Raw genomic sequence first — 21,233 nt, 5'->3', positions numbered from 1 at the left:
CACTTGGATCTAACTGTGAGGAAACAAAGAATTTGGAATGTTGGACATTTTTGTCTTTGATTATTCAAGAGAACAACGGAATGAAGGTATAAGGGAGGTGGGGAGAACAGCCCTGTATCAGGAACATAATCGCCAAATGTAACACCTGAACCTTGGTTGGGTCTTGGACAAAGCAAAACCAACAAAATATATATAAAACGTGGGGACAAGTGGGGAAATCTGAAGATTAATGGCATATTGGATAATGTTAATAAATCAGTGTAAATATTCTCAGGTGCTGTTGTGTAGGAGAAAGTCTTTGTTCTTGAGAGATCCCCAATTTTCTTAAGTGTTACAGAACTTAAAGAGTCTTGATGTCTGCAGCCTACATTGGGATAGTTTTGCAAAAGGGAAGTATATGTGTGCATGTGTGTGCATGCATGTATGGTGAGAGACAGAAAGAGGAAGAGACAGAGAAAAAGAGAGAACACACGTATATATGTATGATCAACTAGGTGAGACAAAGAGAGGGATACGTAGGCATGCACATTTTAGCATTCTTTGCAGGGTTTGAAATTTTTCAAACTAAAAATTTTTTCTAATAATTAGGAAATGTTAACACTTTCTCATTTAAAAAAAAGTAAGCATATTTCTTTGGCTGTTTATCAGGGCAAACTTTTTTTTATAAATATGAAATTTTAAAAAAATACAGATTACTATAATTCCAAAGGAAAACGCTACCCTCTTTTTCAAATTCAGATATTCACCTCTGTTCGATGAACCATTAGCCAGTTTCCATCAGATGACTGCTTGTGGAATTCCAGGTATGGATCTGACTTTCCAAATAGATCCTACATTTAAAAACAAAAAGTAATTATTCTCCTCTGGAACCATGTGTAATCAAACTTAACAAATGTTAACAATACCTGAAATATGCCTCTATAGTACAGATATATATTGGTATTAAGTACAAATCCCAACATCTTCCTTACAAACCTATAGACTTGCTGAAGACTACTACTGAGAACTACTAAGGCATTTACAACAAATGCTCATAATCCTGTGTTGCACATCCATACTTCTAAAAAAAGAAAAGAAAATGATGGCTTCAAAGTATAATGATCCACTATGAGACCAAAGGAAGAAAGATTTCTCTTGTCAAGAACCTAAATTTTCTGTAGCACATAATCTAACTCAACCTGTCTGGATAAATCACTTAAATAACCTAAACACAGGGAACCCAGAATGGGAAAGAGGGCCTGTAATCCTGTATTTCTCAATATAACACCTGGATACATCCCAGAGTATTTTAAGTAGATAATCAAAAAGTATCAGCAAAGTCCCTTGAGGGATGGGAGAAAAAATATGGAACTATTAATGATCTGGAACTACTTTACCGCTGGGGAAACCCCTGACACTGTCTAAAACATTAGGGACTCCCAAATTAACAGGCCAAGCCCTTGATCTTGAAACTTGCTCTTATGAGGCTTATGTATGTAGTGGAGGAGCTTAGCCTACCTATGCCTAAGAGTTACTTCCAGAGGACCTCTTTTGTTGCTCAGATGTGGCCTCTCTCTCTCTAAGCCCAACTCTGCAAGTGAAACCTTTGCCCTCCCCCCTACGTGGGACATGACATCCAGGGGTAAAAATCTCCCTGGCAATGTGGGATATGACTCCCAGGGATGAGCCTAGCCCTGCCACTATGGGATCAGCAATGCCTTCCTGATAAAAAGGGTAAAAGTAAGTGTAATAAGATATCAGTGGCTGAAAGAGTTCAAATAGAGTCTAGAGGCTAGTCCGGAGGGTACTCTTTCACAAGCTTCAGCTAGACATTGCTACCTATCATAACTTGCCAAACCACAACCAAAACCATTCCTGCCAACCCTAAAGAACACCCAGGGCTTTATATGAGATTCTACAAGGGTTTCATGCACTAGGGGTTACTTTCCAGAAACCTAGAACTTTCAGATGGGTTCCTAGGCCAGGTAAGTCCTAAAATGCAGAGGGGCCAGCCTCTCCAGAGCATCAACTAGTTCCATCCCCTTACCTCATGTTATTGGCAGTCCCTTCCAACATGAAAAAGTTAGAATGGCCATAGCCCAAACACCACTAATGCGTGAGAGAAATATCAAAGAAGATGGTAGAGTTATACAGAGAAGGGAGGATTAAACAAATAAGTATGATTGCTGAATCATTATATTAATATTTCTTTTAGTCTCAAGTGTCTTGGAGCAGCTAGTGGTAAAAACCTAAAATCGTGGAATTGTAACCCATATCAAACTCTGAAATCTGTTCTACAACTAACAGTTACAGTGTGCTGTGAAATTTATTGCTTTTTTGTATATATATTTTTCACAAAAAGAAAAAAAAGTGGGCGGGCCACGGTGGCTCAGCAGGCAAGAATGCTTGCCTGCCATGCCCGAGGACCCGGGTTCGATTCCCAGTGCCTGCCCATGTGAAAAAAAAGAACATTGTGCACAAGGCAGAAGAAGAAAATAGGGTAGAGTATGCAGGGAGAGAAGCTACACTTCTTGAATATATCTTGTTTTATAGATTTGGCTTTACATGATTATAAAACAAAAGTACATCAAAATCATTTTTTTAAATACTATGTATCAAAAGCAAAATGTAACTATATATCAAGGTGACAGAATAACCACAAAGAGAAAAATTATTTTCTTAAAACATAAGAATTTGACTGTATAGCCTGAGTGCAATATACCTTAAGGACAAAAAGAACCACAAATACAGATCAAACTGTTTTTAGTAAAAACATTGCTTAATAGTATTTACACTTTTATTCTGAAATTATTATATATTGTACATGATAAAACAGATAAGTAATAATGTTAATATCTTTAAGAACCAAGACTTTTGGTGTAAGGATAAAGAGATGTGCCTATAAAATTAAAGAAGTAAAACCCTATAATCCTAAATCTGAATTGAAAATAGATGTGTAAATTTATGATTTAGTTTTTCTTAAATCAATTTTAGAATTTCCTATCAATCTACTGAACTGCCCTAGAAACAATGAGTGATAATAATCAACCAATGATGAATACCCCAGAACCAGATTGTGGCCTCTATCTATCTATCCCTAGTAAACTGATGCAAGGCTCCTTTTAATCTGCCAGTCTGGGGCAGAAATTATATAAAATAAGGCTAGAACATCTTGTTGTGCCATAGAACAAGGAAGTTATCAAAGGCTCATAGCATCATGCCAAATGGTATCAGGAACAAACTTGAAGAGGTCTGCACAGGCCACAGGTTAAACATTTTGAGCATCAGTAAAAATTAATACATTGTAGTTATTAAACATATTAAATACGTTTAAATCCATGAGTTCATAACAATACTAAAAAATATATACAACTCTTCATTGGTCACATTTAGTGGATGCTAGAGAGCCACCTATTTATTATTCTGAAAACTAGTAAATATGAAAAAAGAATCAAGCCTTTTAACCTGTTTTTCCTGTACAGACTGTATCTCAGAATAAATAAATACTTGATATGGGGAAGTTTTTCTTTATAGAGGTATTCTAGCTAATAAAAAAAGAAATGATAGAGTGAGAATATCACTATTTTACAGACCCTTAATAAAATAAAGTATCTAGTGAGTACCAATGCCACTAACATCACAAAAAGGGACACAACGAGACAATGTGAAATTCCTGATAGAATTTATGCCACCACATATGAAAATGTCTTACCAATAATTCAAAATATCATCAAATCATACCTCTAGATTCCATTAAGAGCTTACAGAATCAAGAAATGAAGGTGAAAGAGGAACATAAGGAAGATTTAATCAGTGTTAGGCAGAATGTGGGAAATTCTACAGGACAAAGAACTGTTTCTTAATCAAATAAATTCCAAGGAAGGGAGTGATGAAGAAAAGGAAGAAAGAAGGAAGGAAAAGGAAAGGCAATTTAGAGATAAAAGAGACTTGAGTTGGAGTACATCGGTGGTTCAGTGGTAGAATGCTTGCCTTCCATGCAGGAGACCTGGGTTCGATTCCCAGACCATACACTACCCCCACTCCACCTCCAAAAAAGAGAGACTTGAGACATATTAAACAGTTATCTTTTAAAGACTCTTTAGAGATTCAATGAAATATTTATACATGAAATGATACACTGTTTGGGAGAAATGATACAGAGTTTGGGAGAAGAGAAAGTGGATAGGGGTAGAAATGAAACAAAATTGGCCATAATTATAATTATTGAAGATAGCTGATAGAGACATGGAGATACACAAAATTCTATTTTTGTATACATTTAAAATTTTCCATAATTAGGAGAAAAAAAGGCCCTGATTACTAGTCTAAGATGTTTTCAACCTGTTATTATAAGTAAATACAAATGATAGAGAAGACTGATTGCACTGTAGAATAAAGTACAAAACCACTAAGGAATTATTTGAACCTATATTAAATACTAAATACACAATAGTACACACACACACACACACACAGGAATTCATCCTTCACAAAAGATGACATTTAATGCAAAGAAGATAACTACTTATAATTAATAAAGCATGGACTTTGTGGGGTTTTTTCGTTAAGATAATCCAACTAGACTCTCACGTACCTTTTACAAAAACACTTCTGCTTGTATCCAATTTCTTTTTAAGCTAGACAAATCCTTTGATTACATTTTGAGAAGAGAGGGTTCTGCTTAAACACATATACACATATATGCACAGAAAAACAGTAATGAAAGTAACTAATGCACTAATTGATTCTCAGACTATGAGGCTCATAATATTAACTGACATTATTTTCTCAAAAATAAGTCAATGCAAAGCAAAACATGCCACCTTTGTTGAAATCTGTAAACTTACCCACCTTATTATCCAGTTTTCTTGCTTCCATTTCAAATAAGACCACTCTGTTATCCTTTATTTCTTCAGCTGAAATCTTTATGTCGATAAGGTAAATAAAAGAAAATATATTTTAGGGATTCTGATACGCTTATAAGGTACTTCATGATTTATTAACAGTATATACTTTGCCCTAATATAAATGAATTCTACAATGTTTAATAAGAAAATGGTACCATTAAGAAAGATTTTTCTATTACAGCCAATTGCATGTTTACAAAAACATGGTGCAGAAAGAACAGAATTCCACATACACCCCCTTCACATACACAGATTTCTCTATTAATATTTTGCATTAGTGTGATTCCCTTGTTACAATTCATGAAACAATATTATTATAAGCATGTTATTAACTAGTTGCTGCTTACATAAGAGTTCACTCTTTGTGTTATACATTTCTATGGGGTTGCAACTAAAATTTGTATACAACCTAAAATCTCCCTTTTTATCCCATTTCAAATATGCAATATTGTGGAGTTAATTATATACACAAAATTATACCACTGTTCCTGTCATCCAGTGCCTTAACTTTTCCAACATCCCAAACAGAAACTCCATACCAATGAAATTAACTCCCCATTCTCCTGTTCCCCTCAGCCCCTAGTAACCTACATTCTAGTTTTTGTACTTTATGAATATGCATATTCCGTATATTTCATATAAGTGAGATCATACATTATTTGTCATTTTGTATCTGGCCCATTTCATGCAACATGATGTCTTTAAGGTTCATCCGTGTTGTTGCATGCTATCATTTCTTTACGGGAAATACTTTCCCAAAATACACCATATTTGCATTATGCAAATTCCTTTTTTTTTAAGGTGAAACTTCTAGAGTTTCTCTTGAATTTCCTATGGCTACTGCTATTCTGTGTTAAACACCTTCCCATCAGTAAACATCCCAACATGATATAGGGGCATCCAGCATTTGGCTGCAAAAATAGAACTTAAATCCACCCATGTTTTTCCTGACACCCAGTATTTCTACATTAAGATAAGAAAAATACCACATTAAGTTAGTATCTGTGGGGTTTGAAGCTATATGTACCCCTGAAAAAATTATTCTTAAATCCAACCCATTCTTATGAATATGAATCCATTGTAAGTAGAATCTTTTGATAAAGCTATTTCAATTAATGTACGACCCACCTCATTCAGGATGGGACTTAATCCTACTGCTAAAGTCCTTTATAAATGGAATGAATACAGAGAGAGCAAACTGAAAACCATGGGAGCAAAAAGCTGAAATCAATGAAACCTGAAAGAGAAGGGAGAGACCAACAAACACAGCCATGTGTCTTGCAACGTGGCAGAGGAGCCAAGGATTGGCAGTGACCAGTCTTGGGAAAGAAAGCGTCACCATGATGATGCCTTGATTTGGACATTTTCTCGGACTCAAACTGTAAGCTAATGAATTCCAGTGGTTTAAGCCAACACATTTCATGATACCTGCTTTAACAGCCTAGCAAACTGAAACAGTATCCTGCCGAGCAAACAGGAGAATGTTGAATGATCCAACATGATTTAAGAAAATATAAGATGTTACAGAGGTTTCCCAGGAGAAAAAATTAAAGGCCCAAACTCAAACTCAGAGATACAAGCCAAGCAGCACTCACACCAGGCCTGATGGGGCAGTGTTCAATAAGGAAAACTCCCAGTGACTGACCAGCTACAGGGATGTAGGTCTTGCATTGCCCTTGGCATTCTAAAACAGTACACAGAAATCTAGCAGGCCTATCAGATTTTGAGAGATAGAACCTCATTCTTTAACTGTGGACATCTAAATTGTACGATTAGAGAGTAGAAGTCTCTTCTCTGGTGTGATCCAGGGCAGAGACACAAGCCTTGAAGTTGCAACCATCTAACTTGGCAAGCTAGTAACAAAATTCAATTTGTCAGCATCAAACCTGCCCTGGCATAATGTGTGAGCAAGTTTGGGGGTGCAGGATTCCAAGCTTGGGTTACATCTAGTTTCCACTGAACTTTGAAAGCATTCAACTCATTATCTGGGAGGCCAGCTTGAAGGCAATCAGTCTCAGATAAGTTAATTCTTAATACTCAGTTCACCTCCCAGCAATCTCCTTCAACCATATGGCCTGCCTTGCTGTGTTAGCACCTTACATGCTTTCAACCTATAGAAGCAATAAAGCTGATTCCTGTGGCCATGGGAGCCCCCAAAGTATTAGCTAGTGCAGATATTAATCCAAGGTTAACCTCCCATTTACCCACAGCAGAAATGGTACTGTCATCTGTAAGAATAGCTTGGGAGAAAGCATATTGTCAAGTTCAGAAAGTGTAGCAACATTGGCATTCATGGCTGCAGCTCAAAGGTCAAGCAAAGATTATTAACCAAGATGTGCAACATTGTTTCCAAGCAAAAATTCTTTTTTAAGTGTTGTTATTCCAAGTGGATTTTCCCCATTCCCAAGGGGAAATCAAAGGACTGAACAAATATTTCTCACAAAAACTTTACAAGTATGAAGTAATATGAAGCACACCTTTCTGAAAAAGGTAAGCCCAGGTTGTAGTGAAACTCATTTCAGTATAATTCCTAACAGTCATGATTTACTAATTCCTTTCATTTCCTATGAGAAAGGAAAAATGTGTTTTATGGTTAGGATTGGAAACTTTAAACCTTGTTAAACAAGGATCTATGTCTGGTCTCCTAAGATGAATCAGTATAAGAGTCGTACCAGAGTAGATAAAATTTGGTAATCAATTAATAAAAACTGATTGATTAAAAAATGTATCAAAGCACTGGCAGACTGAAGATCCTCTGCAGAGGATTACTATCTTTGTACTAGCCAAAGCTCTCCAAACCTTGAGAAGTGTGAATAAATCATATCTTGAGGACTCAAAAACTGCAATATCAGATCTGTGTTTTTCATCCAACGTAGCTGAAATACTAACCTACTTAAAAACACACTTCTGTAAGGTGCCAAGATGGCAGTTTAGCGAAGTGTGGGATCTAGTTCGTCCTCCAGAACAGCAACTAAAAAACCAGGAACAGTACAGAACAGCTCCTGGAGCCACATCAATGACCAGACACACAGCGTACCCCAGTCTAGACCTGCTGGACCACCTGGAAGCCCCGCCAGAACCATGAGTTCCCTAAGCCACCGCAGCTTGCTTCCCAGAGGGGAAAGGAAAGGGACTTAACCAACAGCAGGGGCTGAGCACAACCAAGCTTCACGTGGAATTAATTCACAAATTCTGACTACTAAAAGTAGGCCCCCAGCTCAGGTAAACCTGGTCAGAGAGGAGGTTCCTGATATTTGCCCCAGCGCCAAGGGGGCAGGGCTGATGGAAAAAGAAAAAAGGAAAAACAGAGATTTTTGTGGCTATGTTTCTACAAAGGCTTGACTGTCTTTGGGTACAGCGGCAGGACTTCTCAGGCTGCAACTGCCCCGGGTATAGGCAGAAACAAGCCTGTCTGGAGCCTATGCCTGCCCCAGGAGTGGGGCGGGACTCAACTCAGGTGGAATCCCTCCCTTAAGGAATTCAGACCCCAGGGCTTGGTAACTTGAAGCCATTAAAGCCAGCCTACAACCTCTCCTCTGTCTCTACCACACCCCCAGCAGGGAGAGTCGGCCAAAGTTAAAAGGTACCACGTCATCTTATGCTGGTGGGACCTGCAGGCAGAAAAGCGCCACATTACTGGGCAGGATAAGAAAAACAGAGTCCAGAGACATCACAGGAAAGTCTTTCAAACAGGAGGCCAGTTTGGTCTGGGAAAATCCGGCAGGGGTCTATAATACCCAAGTAGACCCTCCTAAGGGTGTGTGTGTGGGGGGAGGCACCACACAGGCAGGGCAGGAAACAAGAAAACAAGAACTGAAAAATTCTCCTCTGTTAAACAAAACCTAAGCTAGTGGTCCAGAAAAAGATGAACTGAATGTCAAAGAACAGACAGACAACAAATTCATCCAGCAAGAAAATTCTAGGAAAAAGAAGTAAAAACAATCTCAGAATAAACTAAAGGTAATTAAATGCCTAGACACCAGCTAAAAATAATGAATCACACTAGGAAAAGTGAAGATATGCCCCGCCAAAGGAACAAACCAACAATTCAAGTGAGATATAGGAATTGAAACAATTAATTCAGAATGTACGAACAGACATGCAAAACCTCATCAAAAATCAAATCAATGACTTGAAGGAGAATACAAAGAAGGCAAGGAGTGAACAAAAAGAAGAAATCAAAGTCTGAAAAAACAAACCACAGAACTTATGGGAATGAAAGACACAGTAGAAGATATAAAAAAAAAAAAAATGGAAACCTATGATGTCAGATTTCAAGAAGCAGAAGATAAGATTAGTGAACTGGAGGTAGGAATATCTGAAATTCGACAAGCAAAGGAAAATATAGGGACAAAAATGGAAAAATATGAGCAGGGACTCAGGGAATTGAATGACAACATGAAGCGCAGGAATATACGTGTTGTGGGTGTCCCAGAAGGATTGAGAAGGGAAAAAGAGGAGAAAAACTAATGGAGAAAATTATCACTGAAAATTTCCCAACTCTTACGAAAGACTTAAAATTACAGATCCAAGAAATGCAGCATACCCCAAACAGAACAGATTCAAATAGAATTACTCCAAGACACTTACTAATCAGAATGTCAGAGGTCAAAGAGAAAGAGAGACTCTTGAGAGCAGCAAGAGAAAAAGCATTGTAACACATACAAGGGAAGCCCAATAAGACTATGTGTAGATTTCTCAACAGAAACCACGGAGGCGAGAAGACAGTAGGATGATACATTTAAATTACTAAAAGAGAAAAACTGCCAACCAAGAATTCTATATCCAACAAAACTGTCCTTCAAAAATGAGGGAGAAATTAAAACATTTTCAGGCAAAAAAATCACTCAGAGAATTTGTGACCAAGAAACTGGCTCTACAACAAATACTAAAGGGAGAACTAGAGGGAGATACAAAAACACAGGAAAGAGAGGTGTGGAAAACAGTGTAGAAAGGAAGACTCTCAGTAAAGGTAAAAAGAAAAATTAGATATGACATATAAAATCCTAAAGACAAACTTGTATAAGAAGGTATTACCCAAACAGTATTAACACTAAATGTTAATGGATTAAACTTCCCAATCAAAAGACCTAGGCTGTCAGAAAGGATTAAAAAACAGGACCCACCTATATGCTGTCTACAGGAAACACATCTTCGACCCAAGGATAAACATAGGTTGAAAGTGAAAGGTTGGGAAAAGATATCTCATGCAAATAACAGTCAGAAAAGAGTAGGAGTAGCTATACTAATATCCAACAAATTAGACTTCAAAAGTAAAACAGTTAAAAGAGACAAAGAGGACACTATGTATTAATAAAAGGAACAATTCAACAAGAAGACATGACAATCATAAATATTTATGCACCAAGCCAGAATGCTCCAAAATACATGAGGCAAACACTAAAAACACTGAAAGAGAAATAGACACATCTACTATAATAGTTGGAGACCTCAATTCCACACTCTCATCAATGGACAGAACATTCAGAGGATCAATAAAAAAACAGATAATCTGAATAATACAATAAATGAGCTAGACTTAACAGACATTTATAGAACATTACCCCACAACAGCTGGATACATCTTTTTCTCAAGTGCTCATGGATCATTCTCAAGGATACACAATATACAGGGTCACAAAGCAAGTCTCAATAAATTTTAAAATATTGAAATCATACAAAACACATTCTCAGATCATAAAGGAATGAAGTAGGAAATCAATAATAGGCAGAGTGCCAGAAAATTCACAAATATGTGGAGGCTCAACAACACACTCTTCAACAACCAGAGCATCAAGTAAGAAATTACAAGAGAAATGAGTAAATATCTCGAGGCAAATGAAAATGAAAACACAACATATCAAAATTTATGGGATGCAGCAAGGCAGTGCTAAGAGGGAAATTTATTGCCCTAAGCCTATATCAAAAGAGAAGACAGTGCAAAAATTCAGGATTAAATGTCCACTTGTAAGAAGTAGAGAAAGAACAGCTAACTAACCCCAAAGCAAGCAAGAGGGAAGAAACAATGAAGATTAGAGCAGAAATAAATGAAATTGAGAACATGAAAACAACAGGAAATCAACAAAACCAGAAGTTGGTTCTATGAGAAGATCAGTAAGATTGATGGACCCTTAGTGAGTTTAACAAAAAGAAGAAGAGAGAGGATGCAAATAAATAAGATCAGAAACGGAAGAGGAGACATAACCACTGAACCCAGAAAAATAAAGGAAGTAATGAGAGGATACTATGAACAACTTTATGCTAATAAATACGACAATGTAGATGAAATGGATAACTTTCTAGAAAGGCATGAACAACCAACATTGACTTGAGAAGAAATAGATGACCTCAACAAACCAATCACAGGTAAAGAACTTGAACAGTCATTAAGAAGCTCCCCAAAAAGAAAAGTCCAGGACCAGATGGCTTCACATGTGAATTCGACCAAACATTCAAAAAAGAATTAGTACCAGGCTTCTGGATCAAGATGGTGGCTTAACAACATGCGCATTTTAGTTTGTCCTCCAGAACAACTACTAAATAACCAGAAATAGTACAGAACAGCTCCCGGAGCATAACACTGACCGGACACACAGCGTATCCCAGTCTGGACCAGCTGCACCGGCTGCGAGGACCCCCCAAAACCGTGAGTTCCCAAAGCTGCAGGGGCCAGCGCCCCTCCCCCACAGGCTGCTTCCCAGTGGGGAAAGGAAAGGACTTTACCAGCAGCAGGGACTGGGCACAATAAAACGCCAATTGTGGAACTAATTAACAAATCTGACTACTAAAAATAGGCCCCCAGCTTAGGTGAACCTGATCAAAGAGGAGGTTGCTCATTTTTGCTCCGGGGCCCAGGGGGCAGGACAGACAGAAAAAGAGGGAAAAAAAAAGAAGGAAACAGAGGTTTTTGTGGCTGTGTAGCTACAAAGGCTTGACTGCCTCTGGATACAGTGGCAGAACTTTTCAGGCTGCAACCGCCCCTGGCACAGGCAGAGGTGAGCTCTTCTGGGGGCTTGTCTGGAGCCTATGCCTTCCCCAGGGGAGAGGTGAAGCCCAACTCAGGTGGAATCCCTCTATCAAGGAACTCAGACACCAGCGCTTGGTAATTTGAAGCCATTAAACCAGCCTACAACCTCTCCTCTGTCTCCACCACGCACCCAAAAGGGAGAGTCTGCCAAAGTTAAAGGTAGCTCATCATCTTATGCTGGTGGGATCTGCAGTCAGACCAGCGCCACACACAGGGCAGGATAAGAAAAACAGAGTCCAGAGACTTCACAGGAAAGTCTTTCAACCTGCTGGGTCTCATCCTCAGGGAAAACCGATGCAGGTGACTCTTTCCTCCTGATAGGAGGCCAGTTTGGTCTGGGAAAATCTGGCTGGGGTCTATAATATCTAAGTAGACCCTCCTAAGTGTGTGTGGGGGAAAGGCACCACACAAGCAGGGCAAGAAACAAGAAAACAAGAACTGAAAAATTCTCCTCTGTTAAACAAAACTTAAGCTAAAGGTCCAGATAAAGCTGAACGGAATGTCAAAGAACAGATAGACAACAAATACATCCAGCAAGAAAACCCTAGATAAAAGGAGTGAAAGCAATCTCCAGAATAAACTAATTAAGGTAATTAAATGCCTAGAAGCCAGCAAAAAATAACAAATCACACTAGGAAAACTGAAGATATCGCCCAGTCAAAGGAACAAACCAACAATTCAAATGACATACAGGAGCTGAAACAATTAATTCAGAATGTACAAACAGACATGGAAAACCTCATCAAAAACCAAATCATTGAATTGAGGGAGGATATAAAGAAGACAAGGAAAGAACAAAAAGAAGAAACTGAAAGTCTGAACAAACAAATCACAGAATTTATGGGAATGAAAGACACAGTAGAAGAGATGAAAAAAACAATGGAAACCTACAATGGTAGATTTCAAGAGACAGAACATAGGATTTCTGAACTGGAGGAAGGAACATCTGAAATCCGACAAGAAACAGAAACTATAGGGAAAAAAATGGAAAAATATGAGCAGGGACTCAGGGAATTGAAAGACAATATGAAGCGCAAAATGTCCATCAATGGACGGGTGGCTAAACAAACTGTGGTATATACATACAATGGAACATTATGCAGTTGTAACACAGAATAAAGTTATGAAGTATGTAACAACATGAATGGACCTTAAGGATATTATGCTGAGTGTGATTAGCCAGAAACTAAAGGACAAATACTGTATGGTCTCACTGATATGAACTGACATTAGTGGATAAACTTGGAATATTTCCTTGGTAACAGAGACCATCAGGAGATAGAAATAGGGTAAGATGTACGTGTTGTGGGTGGCCCAGAAGGAGAAGAGAAGGGAAAAGGAGGAGAAAAACTAATGGAGGAAATTATCACTGAAAATTTCCCAACTCTTATGAAAGACTTAAAATTACAGATCCAAGAAGTACAGCGTACCCCAAAGAGAATAGATCCAAACAGAAGTACTCCAAGACATTTACTAATCAGAATGTCAGAGGTCAAGGAGAAAGAGAGAATCTTGAAAGCAGCAAGAGAAAAGCAATCCATCACATACAAGGGAAGCCCAATAAGACCATGCGTATATTTCTCAGCAGAAACCATGGAGGTGAGAAGACAGTGGGATGATATATTTAAATCATTAAAAGAGCAAAACTGCCAACCAAGAATTCTATATCCAACAAAAATGTCCTTCAAAAATGAGGGAGAAATTAAAACATTTTCAGACAAAAAAATCACTGAGAGAAGTTGTGACTAAGAGAGCAGCTCTGCAAGAAATACCAAAGGGAGCACTAGAGACAGATACGAAGACAGAAGAGAGAGGTGTGGAGAAGAGTATAGAAAGGAAGACCATGAGTAAAAGTAAAAAGAAGGAAAATTAAAAGGACATATGAAAGCCAAAAGGCAAAATGGTAGAGGAGGGTACTGCCCGGGCAGTAATAACACTAAATGTTAATGGATTAAGCTTCCCAATCGGGGGACATGGACTGGCAGAATGGATTAGGGAACGGGACCCATCTATATGCTGTCTGTACTCAAAGGACATGAGGACAAGGATACAAATGGACATTTGCACACCAATGTTTATAGCAGCATTATTTACAATTTCCAAGAGATGGAAACAGCCAAAATGTCCATCAATGGACGGGTGGCTAAACAAACTGTGGTATATACATACAATGGAACATTATGCAGTTGTAACACAGAATAAAGTTATGAAGTATGTAACAACATGAATGGACCTTAAGGATATTATGCTGAGTGTGATTAGCCAGAAACTAAAGGACAAATACTGTATGGTCTCACTGATATGAACTGACATTAGTGGATAAACTTGGAATATTTCCTTGGTAACAGAGACCATCAGGAGATAGAAATAGGGTAAGATATTAGGTAATTGGAGCTGAAGAGATACAGATTGTGCTACAGGACTGAATATAAAAACTCAGAAATGGACAGCACAATATTACCTAAGTGTAATACAATTATGTTAAAACACAGAATGAAGTTGCATATGAGAATGATAGAGGGAGGAGGGCGGTGCCATAAATGAAATCACAAAGAAAGATAGATAATAAAGATTGAGATGGTGTAATCTAGGAATGCCTAGAGTGTATAATGATAGTGACTAAATGTACAAATTTTAAAAATTTTTTGCATGAGGAAGAACAAACAAATGTCATTACTGCAGTGTGCTGAAAATAGATGGTACTTAATATTTTAAAATTTCAACTAATGTATGAGACTAAAGCAAAAAATGTTTATTTGGTAGAAATCTATACTTTGACGAGTGCATCTCCTAATATAACTTATGTAGATAGTTGACTGAACACCTTAAGTACATGGAATTTTGTATAGGACATGAGATTTTGTTGGTTTGTCCAGGAGATGCCCTGATGAATCCCAGAGTGATTTGATCAGTGACTAGAAAAGTATTTCCAAAGCCCCCTTCGGGGAATGATGAGAGTGGGGAGAAATTCAACTTCCCCAAGTTGAATTCTTGATATTCTCACAAGCAGTGTGGACAACCAAAGCTATAGGCTGAGCCCCCAGTCTTTGGGTTTGTTCATATGAAACTTAACCCCACAGGGGATAGGTTAAGCCTACTTAAAATTAGGCCTAACAGTCACCCCCAAGAGAACCTCTTTTGTTGCTCAGATGTGGCCTCTCTCTCCAGCCAACACAGCAAGCAGACTCACCACCATCCCCCTGTCTACACGGGGCATGACTACCAGGGGAGTGGATCTTCCTAGCAGCGTGGGACAGAAATACCAGAATGAGTTGAGACTCAGCATCAAGGGATTGAGAAAACCTTCTCGACCAAAAGGGGGAAGAGTGAAATGAGACAAAGTGTCAATGGCTGAGAGACTCCAGAGTCGAGAGGTTATCCTGGAGGTTATTCTTACACATTAAGTAGATATCACCTTGTTATCCAAGATGTAATGGAGAAGGTGGAGGGAACTGCCTGAAAATGTAGAGCTGTGTTCCAGTAGCCATGTTTCTTGATGATGACTGTATAATGACGTAGCTTTCACAATGTGACTGTGTGATTGTGAAAACCTTGTGTCTGATGCTCCTTTATCTACCTTGTCAACAGATGAGAGGAACATATGGAATAAAAATAAATAATAGGGAGAACAAATGTTAAAATAGATTTAGTTTGAAATGCTAGTGATCAATGAAAGGGATCAGTAATGGGTATGGCTGTAAAATTTTGTTTTTTCTCTTTGTTATATTTTTCTGTTGTCTTTTTATTTCTGTTTCTGAATTGATGCTAATGTTCTGGGAAATGACCATGATGATGAAAATGCAAGTATGTGATGATATTGTGAATTGCTGAGTGTATGTGTTGGGAATGTTTGTTTCTTGTAATTTTTTTTTAATTTAATAAAAAATTAAAAAAAAAAAAAGAATTAGTACCAATCCTGCTCTAACTCTTCAAAAAAACTGAAGAATAGGGAAAGCTACCTAACTCATTTGATGAAGTCAACATCACCTTCATACCAAAGCCAGACAAGGATATTACAAAAAAAGAAAACTACAGCCCAATCTCTCTAATGAACGTAGATGCAAAAATCCTTAACAAAATCTAGCAAATCGAATACAGCAACACATTAAAAGAATTATACATCATGACCAAGTAGGATTCATCCCAGGTATGCAAGGATGATTCAACATAAGAAAATCAATTAATGTAATACACCATATCAACAAATCAAAGCAGAAAAACCACACGATCATTTTGTTGACATAGAAAATGCATTTGACAAAATTCAACATCCTTTCCTGATGAAAATGCTTCAAAGGATAGGAATAGAAGGGAACTTCCTCAACATGATAAAGGGAATATATGAAAAACCCACAGCTAACACCATCCTCAATGGGGAAAAACTGAAAACTTTCATCCTAAGATCAGGAACAAGACAAGGATGTCCACTATCACAACTGTTATTCAACACTGTGTTGGAAGTTCTAGGCAGAGTAATTAGACAACAAAAAGAAATACAAGTCATCAGAATTGGAAAGGAAGAAGTAAAACTCTCACTGCTTGCAGAGGAAATGACACTAGTATGTCAAAAATCCCAAAAAATCCCCAGCAAAACTACTAGAGCTAATAAATGAGTACAGCGAAGTGGCAGGTTACAAGACCAACACTCAAAAATGTGTAGCATTTCTATACACAAGTAATGAACAATCTGAGGGGAAAATCAAGAAAAGCATTCCATTTACAATTGCAACCAAAAGAATAAAATATTTAGGAATAAATTTAACTAAAGAAACAAAAAACCTATACAAAGAAAACTACAAGAAATTGTTAAAAGAAATCACAGAAGACCTAAATAGATGGAAGGGCATATCGTGTTCATGGATTGGAAGACTAAGTTAAGATGTCAATTCTACCTAAATTGATCTATAGATTCAATGCCGTACCAATTAAAGCGCCAAAAACTTACTTTTCAGAAATAGAAAAACCAATAACCAAATTTATCTGGAAGGGTAGGGTGTCCCGAAAAGCTAAAAGTATCCTGAGAAAGAAAAATGAAGGTGGAGGTCTCACACTACCTGACTTGAAGGCATATTATGAAGCTACAGTGGTCAAAACAGCATGGTACTGGCATAAAGACAGATATACAGACCAATGGAATAGAATAGAGTGTTCATATATAGACCTTCTCATCTATGGACAACTGATCTTTGATAAGGCAGTCAAGCCAACTCACCTGGGACAGAACAGTCTCTTCAATAAATGGTGTCTAGAAAACTGGATATCCATATGCAAAAGAATGAAAGAGGATTCACATCTTACACTCCATAGAAAAATTAACTCAAAATGGATCAAAGACCTAAACATTAGATCTAAGACCATATAACTGTTAGAAGAAAATGCAGGGAAATATCTTATAAATCTTATACTAAGAGACGGTTTCCTAGACCTTACACCCAAAGCAAGAGTACTGAAGAAAGAAATCAATAAATGGGAACTCCTCAAAATTAAACACTTTCGTGTATCAAAGAACTTTATCAAAAAGTAAAAAGATAGCCTACACAATGGGAGACAATATTTAAAAACAATATATCTGATAAAGGTCTAGTATCCAGAATTTATAAAGATATTGTTCAACTCAACAACAAAAAGACAGCCAACCCAATTACAAAATGGGCAAAGACTTGAACAGACACTTCTCAGAAAAGGAAATACAAATGGCTAAAAGGCACATGAAGAGATGCTCAACTTCCCTGGCTCTTAGAGAAATGCTAATCAAAACCACAATGAGGTATCATCTCACACCCACCAGAATGGCCATTATCAATAAAACAGAAAATGACAAGTGCTGGAGAGGATGTGGAGAAAGAGGCATGCTTATCCACTGTTGATGGGAATGTCAAATGGTACAACCGCTGTGGAAGGCAGTTTGGTGGTTCCTCAGGAAGCTAAGTATAGAATTGTCACATGACCCAGCAATATCATTGCTAGGTATCTACTCAGAGGACATGAGGGCAACGACACAAACGGACATTTGCACACCAATGTCTGTAGCAGCATTATTTACAATTGCGAAGAGATGGAAACAGCCTATATGTCCATCAACAGAAGAGTGGCTAAACAAACTTGTACATACACATGATGGAATATCACGCAGCTGTAAGACAGAATAAAGTTATGAAATATGTGACAACATGGATGGACCTTAAGGACATTATGCTGAGTGAGATTAGCCAGAAACAAAATGACAAATACTGTATGGTCTCACTGATATGAACTGACATTACTGAATAAACTTAGAGAATTTCATTGGTAACAGAGAACATCAGGAGGTAGAAATAGAGTAAGCTATTGGGTAACTGGAGCTGAAGGGATTCAGATTGTGCAACAGGACTGAATGTAAACACTCAGAAATGGACAGCAAAATACTACCTAATGTAATACAATTATGTTAAAACACTGAATGAAGCTGAATGTGAGAAGGATAAAGAGAGGAGGGCTGGGGGCATAAAGGAAATCAGAAAGACAGACAGACGATAAAGACTGAGAAGGTATAATCTAGGAATGCCTAGAGTATATAATGATAGTGACTAAATGCACAAATTTAAAAAATATTTTTGCATGAGGAAGAACAAAGGAATGTCATTACTGCAGGGTGTTGAAAATAGATGGTAATTCATTATTTTAAAATTTTAACTTATGTGTGAGACTTAAGCAAAAATTGTTTACTTGGCACAAAATTTATATTTTGACCAGTGCATTTCTTAATATAACTTATGTAAACAGCTTAATTGAACACCATAAGTACATGGAAACTTGAGTAGGGCATGAGATTTTGTTGGTTTGTCCAGAGTGATGCCCCAATAAATCCCAGAGTGATCTGAACAGTGAATAAAAAAGTATTTGCAAAGTCCCCCTCAGGGAATGTTGAGAATGGGGGAAAATTCAACTTCCCCAAGTTGAATTCTTGATATTCTCACAAGAGTGCAGACAACCAAAGGTATAAGCTGAGCCCCCAATCTTGGGGTTTGGTTATACGAAATTTAACCCCACAAAAGATATGTGAAGCCTAAAATTAGGCCTAAGAGTCACCCCTAAGAGAACCTCTTTTGCTGCTCAGATGTGGCCTCTCTCTCCAGCCAAGATAGCAAGCAACTCACCACCCTCCCCCTGTCTATGTGGGATATGACTCCCAGGGGGTGGACCTTGCTGGCAACGTGGGACAGAAATCCTAGAATGAGCTGAGACTCAGCATCAAGGAATTGAGAAAACCTTCTCGACCAAAAGGGGGAAGAGTGAAATGACACAAAATAAAGTGTCAATGGCTGAGAGATTCCAAACAGAGTCAAGAGACTATCCTGGAGGTGATTCTTATGCATTAAACAGATAGCACCTTGTTAGTCAATACGTAATGGAGAGGTTGGAGGGCACTGCCTGAAAATGTAGAGCTGTGTTCCAGTAGCCACGTTTCTTGAAGATGATTGTATATGATAAAGCTTTCACAATGTGACTGTGTGAATGTGAAAACCTTGTGTCTGATGTTCCTTTTATCTACCTTATCAATAGACGAGTAAAGCATATGGAATACAAATAAATAATAGGGGTAACAAATGTTAAAATAAATTTAGATTGAAATGCTAGTGATCAATGAAAGGGAGGGGTAAGGGGTATGGTGTATGAATTTTTTCCTGTTTTCTTTTTATTTCTTTTTCTGAATAGATGCAAATGTTCCAAGAAATGAGCATGAGGATGAATATGCAACTATGTTTTGATACTGTGAATTACTGATTATATATGTAGAATGGAATGATCAGAAGTTAGGAATGTTTGCATTTGTTTGTTATATATTTTTTAAAAAATTAAAAATTAATAAAAACAAAACAAAAAAACCACACTTCTAGGCAATCACAACCCCAAGAGCAATAGAGCTAACTACAAATAATGTTCTCTGCCCACTGAAAGTTAACACCCTCAACAGACTGAACATTCTTATGCCTTAAAAGTCTAAAATAGAACAAAACAGCTGCTCAGAGAAATGTGTTTGATAATTCCAATAATTAGGGAGCCAGCCTTCCATTCTCAGACATATGGAGAGAAATTCTAGAAGGAAAAACATTTGAAAGCTTGGCCCTATGTAATTTTAAATCTAAAATATGATAAAGATATATTTATTTGCCTCGGGCCAGTAATTAGCAATGGAAAATCTGAGCAGGGGAGATGGGTAGCAAAATGCAAGTACAGTGAAGATGCTGAGAGTTCAGAGGATTCAATGGCATGCTATAATATAATATCTGTCCATAATAAAAACCACTATAGAAAGTTTTTGTCATGCTGAGGGGACTGTTTGCCAGGTAGGGAGCCATACAGATTCATTCAGATTATTAAGCAGTTTCTTTCTAATTTGGGGATTTAAGCTTCATGGCAGGGAGGCAAGCATTACCAAGGTGTACTGACTTCTACATTTTATTTAAAAATTGGGAAAAAAATTTTCTTCTTCTGTTGTCTTTGGCACAACACATCCCACCTGAAACACTATAAGGGGACAGTAGAAGGAATACAATATTTGGGGTCAAATATTAAAGTATGGTTGTAGAATGATTATTTGATATACACAGTTTCAACATGTCCTATTATTGCTAAATCTTTCAAGACAAAAGAAAAATATCTTATTCTTACCGTAATGCTCCCTTTCCCTGCAGGTCTGCCATTTTTCAGCACCAGTGGTCGAGTTAACTTCTTACTGGAAACAATCTGTCAAGTGGGAACAGTCAAATTGTTCAACTGACAACTTCAGAATTCAATCCCCACAAAATATCATTTTGATTAAAAACAATACAGTAGGACTAGATGCTTTCAAACAGATATATGGCTCAAATTTATAGGAATTGCTTCTTTATGCTACAGATTTTTTTTTCAAAAAATAAATACTTCCTTAATTTTTTCTTTAATAGTACTTATGAAGGTTTAGAAAACTGATCAGTTTCATATTGTCCTTGAGACTTAAAAAAAAGTTTTTTTAACAGAATTTTTCCAAACACTTCAACACTGAAAAATAAACTCATAAAAGACAAATTAGAATGACAATGCAGTTCACCCACTGAAAAAACATGACTTCTCCCTTCAAAAGTCTTCCCCAATTTACACAAATGGTCATGATTGCTCCTTCTAAGTCAAACTGAGCTAGAAGTAGTAAACCAACAGATACACCCCTATTCTGACCAAGGAAGACAGATAATTAAGCAACTACAATAAAGTGTAGTAAGTATTAAGATAGAAGCAAGTTGAGAGTGTCAAATAAGCAACAGGGAAAGTGCTCCAAACAAGTCTTAGAGGGTCCGAAAAGG

The 21,233-nt window shown here is 37.4% G+C and overlaps 1 protein-coding gene and 1 long non-coding RNA gene across 2 annotated transcripts in view; one reads left to right on the top strand and one right to left on the bottom strand.

Annotated features, from left to right (window-relative positions):
* CPNE3 (copine 3) overlaps positions 1–21,233 on the bottom strand; it is an 85,971-nt gene that overhangs the window by 47,210 nt on the left and 17,528 nt on the right. Inside the window, exons 4-6 of the mRNA XM_077167141.1 lie at positions 20,566–20,640; positions 4,831–4,902; positions 747–830 (exon numbers count right to left, since the gene is read on the bottom strand). Coding sequence (XP_077023256.1) covers positions 747–830; positions 4,831–4,902; positions 20,566–20,640 — 231 coding nt within the window. The remainder of the gene's footprint in view (positions 1–746; positions 831–4,830; positions 4,903–20,565; positions 20,641–21,233) is intronic.
* LOC143688813 (uncharacterized) lies at positions 42–20,819 on the top strand. Its single transcript, XR_013178324.1, has 3 exons — positions 42–86; positions 739–803; positions 20,589–20,819. It is a non-coding gene; the product is annotated as an uncharacterized LOC143688813 (long non-coding RNA).

This window comes from Tamandua tetradactyla, chromosome 6 (assembly GCF_023851605.1).
Source record: "Tamandua tetradactyla isolate mTamTet1 chromosome 6, mTamTet1.pri, whole genome shotgun sequence".
Taxonomy (NCBI): Eukaryota; Metazoa; Chordata; class Mammalia; order Pilosa; family Myrmecophagidae; genus Tamandua; species Tamandua tetradactyla.
This window is presented reverse-complemented; position numbering and strand designations above follow the sequence as displayed.